Source organism: Carcharhinus amblyrhynchos, chromosome 5 (genome assembly GCF_965287045.1).
Source record: "Carcharhinus amblyrhynchos chromosome 5, sCarAmb.v2.hapA, whole genome shotgun sequence".
Classification (NCBI taxonomy): Eukaryota; Metazoa; Chordata; class Chondrichthyes; order Carcharhiniformes; family Carcharhinidae; genus Carcharhinus; species Carcharhinus amblyrhynchos.
In genome coordinates this window covers 72,857,240-72,871,773 of record NC_137328.1, presented here as the reverse complement: position 1 = coordinate 72,871,773, position 14,534 = coordinate 72,857,240, and the positions used below count along the sequence as shown (strand labels likewise).

At 42.7% G+C, this 14,534-nt stretch overlaps 1 protein-coding gene across 2 annotated transcripts in view; it reads right to left on the bottom strand.

The window, feature by feature from the left end:
- Nucleotides 1–298: 298 nt before the first annotated feature.
- The window catches only part of ccdc112 (coiled-coil domain containing 112), a 34,490-nt gene continuing 20,254 nt past the window's right edge, over nt 299–14,534 (bottom strand). Inside the window, exons 7-10 of one of the 2 annotated variants that reach the window (XM_080188987.1) lie at nt 10,842–11,258; nt 8,013–8,108; nt 584–702; nt 303–472 (exon numbers count right to left, since the gene is read on the bottom strand). In XM_080188987.1, the coding sequence (XP_080045113.1) occupies nt 442–472; nt 584–702; nt 8,013–8,108; nt 10,842–11,258 (663 nt within the window). In that variant the 3' untranslated portion in view covers nt 303–441. Of the gene's footprint in view, nt 473–583; nt 703–8,012; nt 8,109–10,841; nt 11,259–14,534 lie in introns of both variants that reach the window. The other variant, XM_080188989.1, reaches the window with a different exon arrangement.

The window sequence follows — 14,534 nt, the reverse complement described above, 5'->3', positions numbered from 1 at the left end:
ATTTGTAATGTGTACATTTGTACCATCTTTTATTTTTCTTTAGTTCTAACCAGGGTTAGCACTAAACACACTCTTCAAGACAAGCACCCTCTTGTTTCCCTCGGTACTGTTTCTAAAATTGTTATAAGTTGGAATATTCAGTACCCAGTGCTATCCAAATAACTTGTGCGTGTTATGACTACTACATCATTCTGTTCCAGTTACTAATGTTTCCAACACTCCAATTCTACTTTGATTGCTTTGTGCATTCATATAATCCCACTCAATTTTTGGACCATTAACCCTTACTACTTCCCTGATTTTATTTTCATACCCCTTTCCCCTTTTAAGCTTTCACCAACACATTGACTATTTATTTTATTTTCTCACAATTTATTTCATAATGCAAACAAATACTTTTATTAGTCAGTTCAATTCTTTAGAATTCACAAAATAATACTGTTAGATCCCTTGCCTCCAAGATGGAATAGCCCTGAAAAACAATACAAGAAATAAATGTTTATATGAGGAGAAAGTAAAGCAAATTTTCAACTTCATGTCATCTGTTTCTTATTGAGAGATCTTTCTCATGCAAACTACTTACCGATGGGGAAGAAACAGCATAGGCCCACCACTATTTTGACCTGTCTCTTTTAAGTGTTCTGCCCAACCTTTGGTAGGTTTGAGTAGTCTAGATGGATCTCGTTGTATTTGAGCATCAACCTGGGTAAATTTACAGCACAAAGTTTCACATGTTAAACCTCTTTCTAAAAGAAAAGACAAAACATACTTCAAAAATCAGCTTTTCTTCCCTTCTCCTAAAGATTGTGTCTCATATTGATCAATATAGGCACTTAAGTTTAAAAGTAACTGATTTAAATGGCTATGTTCATGGACGGCAAAATTGATGCAAAAAAAACTACAGATGCTGGAAACCTAAAACAAAAACAGGAAATTTGAGAAAAACTCAGCAGGTCTGTGGACAGAGAAAACGTTAACATTTTGAGACAGGCTCTGAAGAACAGTCACATGGATTTGAAATGTTAACTGTGTTCCTCTCTCCACAAATGCTGCCAGACCTGTTGACTCTGTCTAGAATTTTTTGTTTATGTTCATGGACGGACCTGAGCAGTTGCATCTGTGGAGAGCAAAACAAAGCCTAAACCCATTACTCACACATGCCATCATAATACACATTCTTCAGAAGTAACTAAAAATGAAAATGCACTAATTTGACCTTTCCTGAACTTCAATTCGCTCAGCAGACATCAGCAACTGAACCTGGGGCCTCTTTCGGGTCAACATTACAGTAGTTAGCCATCGAGTCAAAGACTCAATGATTTATTTCAAGAATGTTGCATTCAAGGCCTAGTTAAATGGGCATTTTACCTAGCAAAATAATAATGAATAGGCACTATCAACTTTTTAACATTTTCTTATCCAAATGAGAGAAGAAACAAAGTTTCCTGTTTTACTATTTAGGAGGGTAGTTCAGATGCAATTTTCGATCCTCACAATTTTAATCATTTGGGAAAATAGATACAAGTATTCACCATTGACTGCTCGCCTATTCAACTTTTAAGCCGATTGTCTTAATGTAATCCAGGTTACCCTTTCTACGACATTTGGCTGCATTCAAAAAAAATGCAAAGCATCAATATCAATTCTGCCTAATTTATAGGCGTTTTTTCTGTCAATCTGAAGTAAATGTGACCTGTGATCAGGATGCTAATCACAGAACCAACTATCAACTGAACGATATAGCATTGTGTCGATCATGTATAGAATAAAAATATATTCAAGTGATGATACTTTGTATCTGATCTATTCCCTGGTGAGTAGCTACAAATTGCACAGCACACAGATTTGTTTATATGATTCTGAACCCGTGAGACCACCAACAGGTGCAAGACAATTTCCACTTTCTTTTATCCAGTTAATAAATGTACCATCTTTTGAAACAAACACCCAGTAAAAATAACCTTTATGGCTGTAACATCTAGCTTAATACAAATATATAACAAGATAAATTTGATTAACATTTCTCCTGTAAACTGTCTTTCTTTCCTCTATTTCCTGTTGTATAATCATTAATTTTTACTTTTTTGCTTCAGATAATCTATTCTAATGAAATTTTCCCTAAAAACTCTTATGGGCGGCACAGTGGTTAGCACTGCTAACTCAGCACCAGAACTCAGGTTCAATTCCCTGCTTGGGTCACCGTGTGTGGAGTCTGAATATTCTCTTGGTGTTGTGTGGGTTTCCTCTGGGTGCTCCTGTTTCCTCCCACAGTACAAAAGACATGCTGGTTAGGTGCACTGGCTATGCTAAATTCTCCTTCAGTGTACTTGAACAGGTGCCAGAGTGTGGCAACGCGGGGATTTTCAAAGTAACTTAATTGCAGTGTTAATGTAAGCCTATTTGTGACTTAGGATCGGGGTGAGCTGGCAAGATGGGTTCAGAACTGGCTCAGTCATAGAAAACAGAGGATAGCAGTGGAAGGAAGCATTTTTGAGTGGGGGCTATGACTACTGGTGTTCCTCAGGGATCAGTGCTGGGACCTTTGCTGCTTGCGTATACACACATATATATATATAAATAAATGATTGAGGAAAATGTAACTGGTTTAATTAGTAAGTTTGCAGAAGACACAGAGGTTGGTGGAATTGTGAATAGTGATGAGGCCTGTTAGATCATATAGCAGGAAATAGAGCAGTTGAATATTTGAATGGAGATGACAGATGCAGTTTAATTTGGACATGTGAGGTTTAATTTAGATGGGAAATATATACTAAATGGCAGAACCCTTAAGAATATTGATAGACAGAGGGATTGGAGTGTACAGGTACACAGGTCACTGAAAGTGGCAATGTAGGTGGAGAAGATAGTCAAGGTGGTACACGACATGCTTGCCTTCATTGGCCAGGGCATTGAGTTTAAAAATTGGCAAGTCATGTTGCAACTTTATAGAACCTTAGTTAGGCCGCACTTGGAGTAGAGTGTTCAATTCTGGATGCCACAGTACCAGAAGGATGTGGAGGCTCTGGTGAGGGTACAGAAAAGGTTACCAGGATGTTGCTTGGTACGCAGGGCATTAGCTATGCTGAGAGATTGGAGAAACTTGGATTGCTCTCACTGGAATGACAGATTGAGGGAAGACCTGATAGAAGTCTACAAGATTATGAGGGGCATGAACAGAGGGGATAGTCAACAGCTTTTTCCTCAGGGGGAAGAGAGGGCATAGGTTTAAAGTGCAAGGGACAAGATTTAAAGGAAATGTACGAGGCAATTTTTTTTTAAACAGAGGGTTGCTGGGGGAGATGGTGGAAGCAAAAACGATAGTGACTTTCAAAAGCATCTTGACAAATACATGAATAGGATGTGAATAGACGGATATGGTCCCTGGAAGGATAGGGGGTTTTAGTTGAGTTGGGCAACATGGTTGGTGCAGGCTTGGAGGGCCGAAGGGCCTGTTCCTGTGATGTAATTTTCTTTATTCTTTACTAAATAAACTTTAACTTTTGCTCCCACTATCCGCTTTGGAGATGAAATATTCAGCCTTGACTGGCTGAATTAGTTGCAAAGGACAGTTTTTCAGCCAAAGACATAGATCAACATAGTTACTTCAGAATAAAATAGCATTTCCATAAAATGTAGGAGCAGAATTAGGTCACTGGGCCCACTGAGTCTGCGTCGCCATTCAATGAGACCATGACTGATCTGATAATTTTCAATTCTGCTTTCCCATCTATCCCTATAACCCTTGATTCCCTTACTGATTAAAATCTATCTCAGCCTTGAATATACTTAATGACCTAGGATCTAAAGCCCTCTGTGGTAAAGAATGTCACAAATCCACTACCCTGAGAAGAAATTCCTCTCCTATGTCTTAAAAGGGGCTACCCCTTACTCTAGAGATTGGGCGCTTCGGTCCTAAATTCTCACACCAGAGGGAAACAATCTCTCAAACACCTATCCTATCAAGCCTCCTGAGAATCCCATGTCTCAATAAGGTTGCCTCTCATTCTTCTCAACTTCAATGAGTGCATGCCCAACCTCTCATCCTCCATACCTGTGATCATACCTAGTGAACCTTCTCTGGACCATCTCCAATGCCAGTATATCATTCTGCACATGAGGGAACCAAATATGTTCATGGTATTCCAAGAGTGATCTAACCAACGCCTTGCATAGTTTTAGTAAGACTTTTCTATTTATGTACTCCATTCCCTCCGAATTAAAGGCCAACATTCTATTTACCTTCCATATTAACCGTTGAACTTGCAGGCACGAGGACCCCCAAATTAATATGTGCTACAGTTTTCTGCAACACTTTCCATTTAAATAACACTCAACTCCTTTATTCTTCCTACCAGTTCAGCTACTAGAATAGAGGATAACTTGAGATAATATGGGCATGTAAAAAAGACAGTAATTACATTAATCATGGGTGACTTTAATTTTCACGTGGAGTAGAGAAATCAAAGGTAGCCATCAGGAAGAAATCGTAGAGAGTGTATTCAGGAAAGTTTCCTAAAACAACTTGTAATGGATCCAATCAGAGTCACGCTATTTTGGATTTGGTCATGTGTAATGAAGCAGGTTTAAAAAACAATCTCAAAGTAAAGGATCCCCTAGAAAGCAGTGACCATCACATGGTAGAATTTCAGAAATTCATCCACAACTTTATTAAATGTTTTTGACACAATGTTAGTTTCCAAATGTATGCTGGCAATATCTAGCCCTATTTCACCACCATCTCTTATCATCTGTCCACTGTCTCAATTGCCAAACTCCTTGTCTGACATCCAAGCATCCAATACTGGATGATCAGAAGTTTCCTAAAATTAAATGGATCAAATCCATTGTTTGAGGTCCCATGACAAACTTTGTTTCCTAGTTACCAACTCCATCTTTCTCTCTGGTAACTGGCTGAGGCTGAATCAAACTATTTGCAATCTTGGTATCGTATCTGATCCCAAGATGAGTGGACATGCAAGAATACTCAACCAGTCCTTTAGCTTGAGACTTGACTATTCCAACACAGACCTGGTTGACTTCCCACATACTACCCTCTGCAAATCTCTGCTACCTGTGTCCTAACTCACACCAAATCCCATTCTTCCATCATCACTACGTTTACTAACCCACGCTTGTCTTGTGGTTAAGCAACACCTTGAGTTTAAAATTCTCACCCTTATCAAATCCTTGCATTGGCTCACCCTTTCCAATACCTGTAATTTACTTCAGTCCAACAACCTCTGTTTTCTAAATTTAAATTTGGTCTCTTGAACATTCCTGATTTCAATTAGCTGGTGGCTGTGATTAGGTCCCAAGGCTTGAAAGGCTTTCCTCCCTAATCCCCTCTGTCTTTCTAAATCTCTTTCCACCTCTAACACAGTTCTTCAAATGCTCCTTTTGATTAAGCTGTTAGCCCTAACACGTTCTCAATGTCAAATTTTCCTTGATAGCACTCCTGTGAACTACCTTGGGACATTTCATTACATCAAAAGATGCTAGACAACAACAAGTAGTTGGTGCTATTGTAATGAGTCCTCTCCAAGTGAGAGAGTAAAGGGTTTGAATCCCAACGAGTGGAGACTATATAGTCTCCAAATATTAGTTGGCATCTAATGGGCTACTTGTGACAGGATGGAGTAACTAACACAATGATGGTATTTCTGTCTCTGAACCAAAATAGTATCAAGTACCGATTTCTAGACTACCAGCAAACAGCTGTGAATACGCAACAGGGGTGGAAGTGGGTGGTTGAACTTGCTGTCTGACATGTAAATTTGGCACCTGCCATTTCAATCTACCCACATCCCCATTCCTCCTCCAATCTTAAAGAAACCTTAAAAATTAAATGTGACTTTAACCTTGACTGCAATCCTTGTGGGAGAAAGCATTCCCAAGATTGAAAACAATGTCCTCTCTTCGTCTTACTTGTTCCAAGCTCTCCTTTTCTGTTTTATTTATATTCAAGTTTGTTTAATTTCTTGTTGAACCCTCCCCACCCTAAAAATGTAAAGCCTTTGTTTGTCCCTATTTACACTTTCTGCTAGAACAACAATCCCACTCTGGTTCAGGTGAAGCCCAACCCCTCCATACAGCTCCATCATGTTCCAGTACTGACGTCAATCATGTCTGAGTAATTCCCCTGTTCTCCACCAGCCATTTCACCATGTGTTAACTTGACTGATCTGTCAGTGTGCACATGGCTCTGGCAATAATCCATCAAATTTTACTCGAGGCCGTTTTTTAAATAAAGTAACTCATAGTTACTAGTACTCCTTTAGCAACTCCTCCCTGCTGCTAGCTCCAATATGGACCAAGACAACTAGATTTACCTGCTCCCTTTAAAAATTCCTACAGACGTGCAATCTTTGGAATTCTCTGACCCAGAAGATTGTGGATGCTCCATCACTGAATACACTTAAGGTTGAGATAAACAAATCTTTGGTTTCTCAAGGGTTATGAAAATCGAGCAGGTAAATGGAATTGAAGGCCCCAAATTAGCCATGACTATACTGAATGGTGGAACATGCTCAACAGACCATAGTCCTATCCTGCTCCTATTTCTTGTGTTCTCACTTTCATACAACATGGAGATGTTTGATACTGAAGTTCTGTAAGGCACATGACTCAAAGACTTCGGACTAATAGTTTTTGGCGTCAAAAAAAATCAACAAATTAGTCAAGGAGTTTTCATAAGAATTCCAGAACTACCAGCAGGTCATTGGAATGGAAATCAATGGCAAGTTTTAAAAATGGATATTTAGAGCTAGGCAAATTTCTGTCAGTTAATAGACCCCAAAGCTTTCAGCACTAGATCAGAGTATGAAAATTAATGGAGAGATTTTAAAGAGTTGTTTCGATTGACCTATGATTTTCCACCCAAATCACTATTGTGTTACTGATGCAATGTTGCTATCATCGTAGCATTCACCACAAGTACTGCTGCTCAGTGTTGAAAACACTATAATCAGCTGCTAATCCTTTTTTCTTGTATGCACCTTAAATACCAGTAGCTTTTAATAGCATTGCAAAGATATAAAATGTTATGAAGGAAAAAGTTAGACTTGGGGCATTGTCCACAAAAACAGCAAGCTTACAAGGTGGAATCATTTGCCTTTTGTTTGTCAAAATGCAGCACGATGGAGATTCACCATCAGCTTGGTATGACGTTTCTCAGCCCTAAAGATCATAACTTCAAAATTAATGAAGTGCTGAGTCGACTTTGAACATTAGAACAAGGTCAGACTTGGAAGTGTCAATAGAGAAGTTTCTTTATTGGGAGAATTAAAATAGCAGATGTCCATCAGATTGCATTTTGACTGATTAGCTACAAACACATCTGGAAGGACAGAGTTTTAGATTATTTTTCAGCCTTTGAAGGAGAACATAAGAACATAAGAAATAGGAGCAGGAGTAGGCCATCTAGCCCTTCGAGCCTGCCCCGCCATTCAATAAGATCATGGCTGATCTGTCGTGGCTCAGTTCCACTTTCCCGCCCTCTCCCCATAACCCTCAATCCCTTCTCTTATCAAAAACCCATCAACCCGCTTCTTAAAAATATTTAGCGAGGCAGCCTCCACCACTTCAACGGGCAGAGAATTCCAGAGATTCACCACCCTTTGAGTGAAGAAGTTCCTCCTCAACTCCGTTCTAAACCGCCTCCCCTTTATCTTGAGGCTGTGCCCCCTAGTCCTACTGTCTTTTTTGAGCGGGAAGAGTCTCTCCACCTCTATCCTATCCATCCCATTCATCATCTTATACGTCTCAATGAGATCTCCCCTCATTCTTCTAAACTCTAACGAGTACAAGCCTAGTTTATTCAGCCTCTCCTCATAGCTCAATCCCCTCAACTCCGGTATCAGCCTAGTAAACCTCCTCTGCACTCCCTCCAGGGTTGGAGTTATCTGCCAAGCATTATTTCTATTTAGGAAGTTCATAATAACAGATGAGGATTAATTAGTGAATCCCAATGAGCTAGTTGCTTTCTTTCATATTAAATTCAGTACGTTTTTAACCTTCTCTTTAAGCCTGGCCAATCTCTTCTCTCGTTCTTCCTCTCTCTCTTGCTTTGATCGTTTGTCTGCTAGTTTGCACTCCAACTTTTGAAAATCCTGTATGGTACAAAATAGATATTTAATAATTGCTTGGTGATTATTTTTATTTCCACAATTTTTCACAAGAAGTTGCACTGCCAAATTGAAAAATCACAGAATCAGAATTCTACAATGCAGAAAACACCATTAGGCCCATCAAATCTGCAATGACACATGAAAGGCCCTGACCTGCCCACCTAATCCCACTTGCCAGCACATGTTCACCCATAGCCTTGAATGTCACGGCATGCCAAGTACTCATCCAGATACTTTTTAAAGGATATGAAGCATCTCACCTCCACCACCCTCCCAGGCAGTGCATTCCAGGCCATCACCACCCCGAGTAAAAAGGTTTTTCCTCAAATCCCCCTAAACCTCCCACCCCTCATTTTTAACATATCCTCTTGTAACTGACCCTTCAACTAAAGAACTGCTGCTCCTTTTCCACGTCCCTCAATCTTGAATACCTCTGTCCAAGCCTATCCAACCTCTCTTTATAACTTAAATGTTCCATCCTGGTGAATCTCTTCTGCACCCCTTCAGCGCATTCACGTCCTTATTACAACGTGGCGACCAGAACTGCACACATACTCCAGCCGTATACTCCATACTCACCAAGGTTCTATACAACTCCATCATGACCTCTCTGCTTTTGTAATCTATACCTTGATTGATAAAGGCAACCAAGCCATATGCCTTTTTTACTACCCTATTAATCTGCCTTTCCACCTTCAGAGATCTATGGACAAACACGCAGTCCCCTCGTCCCTTGGAACTTCCCAGCGTCAGACCTTTCATAGTATACTTTCTTGTCAAATTACTCCTTCTAAAGTGCATCACCTTACATTTTTCAGGGTTAAATTCCACCTGCCACTTATCCGCCCATTTGACCAACTCGTCTATATCTTCCTGTAACCCAAGACAATCAACCTCACTGTTAACCACCCAACCAATCTTTGTCAGTGGCAAACTTACTGATCCGACCCCCCCCACAGTCATCTACGTCATTTATATAAATGACAAACATTAGGGAGCCCAGCACGGATCCCTGTGGTACGTCACTGGCCTCCAGTCACTAAAGCAGCCCTCTGTCACCACCCTGTCTCCTACTGCTAAGCCAATTATGAATCTCTGAATTGCACATATATTTGATCTTCAATTTCCCACTGACGATCTGGGGGTTTATAATAAACACCTAGCAACATAGCTCTTTTTCATTCCTAAACTCTACCACAAAGCTTAATTTGATGCTCCCTCCAATCTACCATCTCTTCTTACTGCAGTACCTGCCTCCTTAACAATAATGCAATGCCTCCTCCTGCCTTACCCTCTCCTCTGTCTCACCTGAAGATTCTATATCCCAGACATTGAGCTGCCAATCCTGCCCCACACTCAACCACATCTGTGATGGCTATTATATCATAAGTACACATCAATCCTCACCCTTTACTCATCCGTTATACTTTTAATACTCACGGCATTAGAGGCCCTCCAGCCTTGTCTTACTCCCTTGAAACTTACTACCGCTGTAGTCCTTCTGACTTGATTGCTTTTCTATGCTATACTGCATCCCTATTTTGCTAACAGAGTCCCTTCCCTCTGCCAACTAGTTTAAACTCTTCCCACTAGCAAACCCACCAGCAAGGATGTTAGTCATGCTCTGGTTCAGGTGTAGACCATCTGCTTGTACAGGTCCAATCTTTCCCAAAAACGGTCCCATCTAAAACCTTCCCTCCTGCACCAACTCCTAAGCCACGCATTCATCTGCGCTATTCTCGTATTTCTGTACTTACTAGCTCTTGGCACTGGGATTTATCCAGAGATTGCAATTTGAGAGGTCCTGCTCCTTAGTCTATTGCCTAAGCCCCTGAATTCTTGGTGCAAGATCTTATCCTTCTTTCTACATATGTCATTGATATGAACATGTACCATGACCTCTGGCTTCTCACCCTCCCCCTACAGGCATTCAGTGACATCTTGGACCCTGGCACCAGGGAGGCAACACATCATCTTGGAGTCACTTTCACAACCACAGAAGTGCTTATCTGTGCCCCTGACATAGAGTCCCCTATGACAATTGCTCTTCTGCATTTGACCGTCCTTGTTGATCAACAGAGCTAGTCATGGTGCCACTGCACTGGCTGCTGCTGTTGTTTTTCCCCAGTAGGCCACCCCACCCCAACAGTATCCAAAGCGGTAATCTATTAGAGGGGGATACAACCATGGGGGATTCCTGCACTGACTGCCTGCCCTTTCTGGTGATCACCCATCTATCTGCCTGCACATTGGGTGTGACCATGTCTCTGTAACTCCTGTCTATGACGCTTTCCACCACTTGCACGCTCCTAAGTGTATCCAACTGTTGCTCCAACCGAACCATGTGGTCTGTGAGGAACTGCCATTGGATGCACTTCCTGCAGGTGTAACCACCCAGAACGCTGGAAGCGTCATGGACCTCCCACATCTCAGTTATAGCACTGCACCCCACTGAATGACATTTCTAATGTTAATTAAATCAATCGCTTCAAAATAAACAATTACTGTAAAATGTAAGGAAGTGACATAACTTGGGATCACACCTCAAACTGTTTCTTTAAGATGCAAAATTTTACTAAGACTGTTTTATTAAATACAGAAAAAACTGTAGTCATATTTGACTATTATAAAAGTAAGCCAAAGAACTTTTTATCTCAGTTAGCAATATTATTAAAACATCATGAAGTAGTTTATTAACAAGTCTAAATGACTCACCCTGTCTTGAAACCTGGAGATTTCTCTTGCCACTAGCCACTGTCTTTCTCCTCTTTCAGCTTCCACTCTTGCTTGCATTTCCAGTCGCAGAAATTCCTCCTTCTCCTTCTTTTGTTCAGCTAAATCTTTGAGCATTGCCTTTATTTTGAGCCGCCTCTGATTTTCCTTCCTTTGCTTTTTTGTTTTCTCCTCTTGTTCCTTCATTTGTTTTTCTTCCTCACGATGAAGTTCCAGTTCTTTTTGTTTTTTCCATGATTGCAGCTGAGCTTCCCTTTCTTTTCTCTCTTTCTCAAGCCTGAGCTGTTTTGCCTTTTCTTTCGCTAGATGTGCTGCATCTAGTTCTTCTTCAGTCTGTGCTTGCATCCTCAGCAACTTCATTTTTTCATTTTGTTTCTTTGTCTTCCATTTCTGAATAGCCTGCAAGGTAATTCATCAGAGATTCAAGTTAATAATTATGGATATTGTCTATTTTTTAGGGTTACTGGTTATCTCTGGGCTACTGCCTGAACCAAGTGCAGACGGGCGTAGGGTTGACAGGATTAAGGAAGTGAATGGGTGGCTCAGGGATTGGTGTGGGAGGAATGGGTTTGAATTTATGGGGCATTGGCACCAGTATTGGGGTAGGTGGGACCTGTTCGGGCGGGATGGGGTTGGTCTGAACCGTGCTGGGACCAGAGCGCTGGTGAATCGAGTAAAGCGGACTGTACACAGGGCTTTAAACTAATTGGGGGGGGGGGGAAGAGAGAGAGAGAGAGAGAGAGAGAGAGAGAGAGAGAGAGAGAGGGAGAGAGAGAGAGGGTGCGAGGGTAGGTGATGTTACGAGGTCTAAAGTTAAGGAGAGGGTACAGGTAAGGGAAGAGGCCGAGGATGTCCCAATAATAGAGGGAGTAGGGGGCGTGAGTATGGTTGGTGGCGTTACGGCAAATAGGGTCCAGGTGAAGGCTGGGATGGAACCGCTTTATCTGAATGCACGAAGCATTCGGAATAAAGTGGATGAGCTGGTGGCGCAGATCGACACAAATGGATACGATCTGGTGGCCATTACAGAGACGTGGCTGCAAGGTGACAGGGACTGGGAGCTGAATGTACAGGGCTATCAAGTGTTTATGAAGGATAGGCAGGAGGGAAAAGGGGGGGGGCGTAGCTCTGCTGATTAAGGATAGCATCAAGGTGGTAGCAAGGGACGATATTGGAGCCAAGGAGCAGAGGGTGGAATCGTTGTGGGTGGAGATTAGGAACAGCAAAGGGAGGAAGACGCTGGTGGGTGTCGTCTATAGGCCCCCGAATAATGATCTGGAGGTGGGGCGGGCTGTTAACGCGCAAATAAGTGTGGCGTGCAGGAATGGAACGGCCGTAGTTATGGTGGATTTCAATCTGCATATTGATTGGTCGACCTATGTTGGACGCGGGGGGCTCGAGGAAGAGTTCTTGGAATGCTGCCGGGATAGTTTCCTCGAACAGTGTGTGCTGGAGCCGACGAGGGAGCGAGCTATCTTGGATCTGGTGCTATGTAATGAGGCGGGTAGAATTAGGGACCTTGTGGTGAAGGATCCTCTTGGGGAGAGTGATCATTGTATGGTGGAGTTTCTGGTGCAGATGGAGGAGGAGAAAGTGGGTTCCCGGACACGCGTCCTCTGTTTGAATAGAGGGGAGTACGGTGAGAGAAGAATTGGCGAATGTGGACTGGGGGAGCGCGTTGGAGGGAGGGTCTGTTGAGGAACAGTGGAGGATCTTTAAGGAGATCTTTCTTGGTGCTCAGCGGAAATTTATTCCGATGGTCAAAAAGGATAGTAGGAAGAGAGGTAATAAGCCATGGATAACGAAGGAGGTGAAGGAAAGTGTTAAACTAAAAGCGGAGGAATTTAGAGTAGCTAAGAGTAGTGGGCGAGAAGAGGATTGGGAGAGGTTTAAATGTCAACAAAGATTGACAAAGAAGTTGATAAAGAAGGGTAGGAGAAACTATGAAGCTGGGCTAGCGCTTAATATAAAAAAGGATAGCAAGAGTTTTTATAAATATATAAAAAGGAAGAGGCTGGCTAGGGTGAATGTTGGTCCTTTAGAGGATGAGAAAGGGGACCTAGTGGTAGGGGATGAGGATATGGCTAAGGTATTGAATAACTTTTTTGTTTCTGTCTTCACGGAGGAGGATGTGAATAATTTGCCGGATGTTAGAGATGGAAAGGTGGTAGGACTGGAGGGTCTTAATGACATTACTGTTACTAGAGAGGCGGTGCTCGACAGACTGGAGGGGCTGATTGTGGACAAGTCCCCAGGACCGGATGGAATGCATCCAAGGGTTCTGAAAGAAATGGCGGAGGTGATAGCGGATGCCTTGGTGGTTATTTTCCAGACGTCGCTGGATTCCGGGGAAGTGCCGGATGATTGGAAAACGGCTAATGTTACGCCGTTGTTTAAGGAGGGTGCCAGGCAAAAGGTGGGGAATTATAGGCCGGTTAGTTTAACGTCTGTGGTAGGTAAAATGTTAAAATCTGTCATTAAGGAGGAAATTGCGAGGCATCTTGAAGGGAATTGCTTGATAGAGCAGATGCAGCACGGTTTCATTAAAGGGAAGTCGTGTCTGACAAATTTACTGGAGTTCTATGAGGATGTGTCTAGGGCGGTGGATAGAGGAGAGCCGGTGGATGTGGTCTTTCTAGATTTTCAGAAGGCGTTTGACAAAGTACCTCACAAGAGGTTATTGCAGAAGGTCGAGGGACATGGAGTTGGGGGTAGGGTGTTAGCGTGGATAGAGGATTGGTTGTCAAATAGGAGGCAGAGAGTGGGGGTCAACGGGTGCTATTCGGATTGGCGGATGGTGACTAGTGGAGTGCCCCAGGGGTCGGTGCTGGGGCCTCAGCTTTTTACCATTTATATAGATGATCTGGAGGGGGGAACCGAGTGTAGGGTGTCGAAATTTGCTGATGACACCAAGATTGGGGGAACGGCAAATTGTGCGGAGGGTGTGGAGAGTCTGCAGAAGGATCTAGATAGGCTGGGCGAATGGGCCAGGAAATGGCAAATGGAATTTAATGTTGGCAAGTGTGAGGTGGTCCACTTTGGTAGGAAGGACTATTACTTACGGGGCGAAAAACTGCAGCAGGCGACGGTGCAGAGGGACCTCGGGGTCCTTGTGCATGAGTCGCAAAAACCCAGCTTGCAGGTGCAGCAGGTGGTCAGGAAGGCAAATGGGATGCTGGCCTTCATAGCGAGGGGGATTGAATATAAAAGTAGGGAGGTCTTGCTGCAGCTGTATAGGGCATTGGTGAGGCCGCAGCTGGAGTACTGTGTGCAGTTTTGGGCGCCGCACCTGCGCAAAGATATTTTGGCCTTGGAGGGAGTGCAGAGGAGGTTTACTAGGCTGATACCGGAGTTGAGGGGGTTGAGCTATGAGGAGAGGCTGAGTGAACTGGGCTTGTACTCGTTAGAGTTTAGAAGAATGAGGGGAGATCTCATTGAGACGTATAAGATGATGAATGGGATGGATAGGATAGAGGTGGAGAGACTCTTCCCGCTCAAAAAAGACAGTAGGACTAGGGGGCACAGCCTCAAGATAAAGGGGAGGCGGTTTAGAACGGAGTTGAGGAGGAACTTCTTCACTCAAAGGGTGGTGAATCTCTGGAATTCTCTGCCCGTTGAAGTGGTGGAGGCTGCCTCGCTAAATATTTTTAAGACGCGGGTTGATGGGTTTTTGAT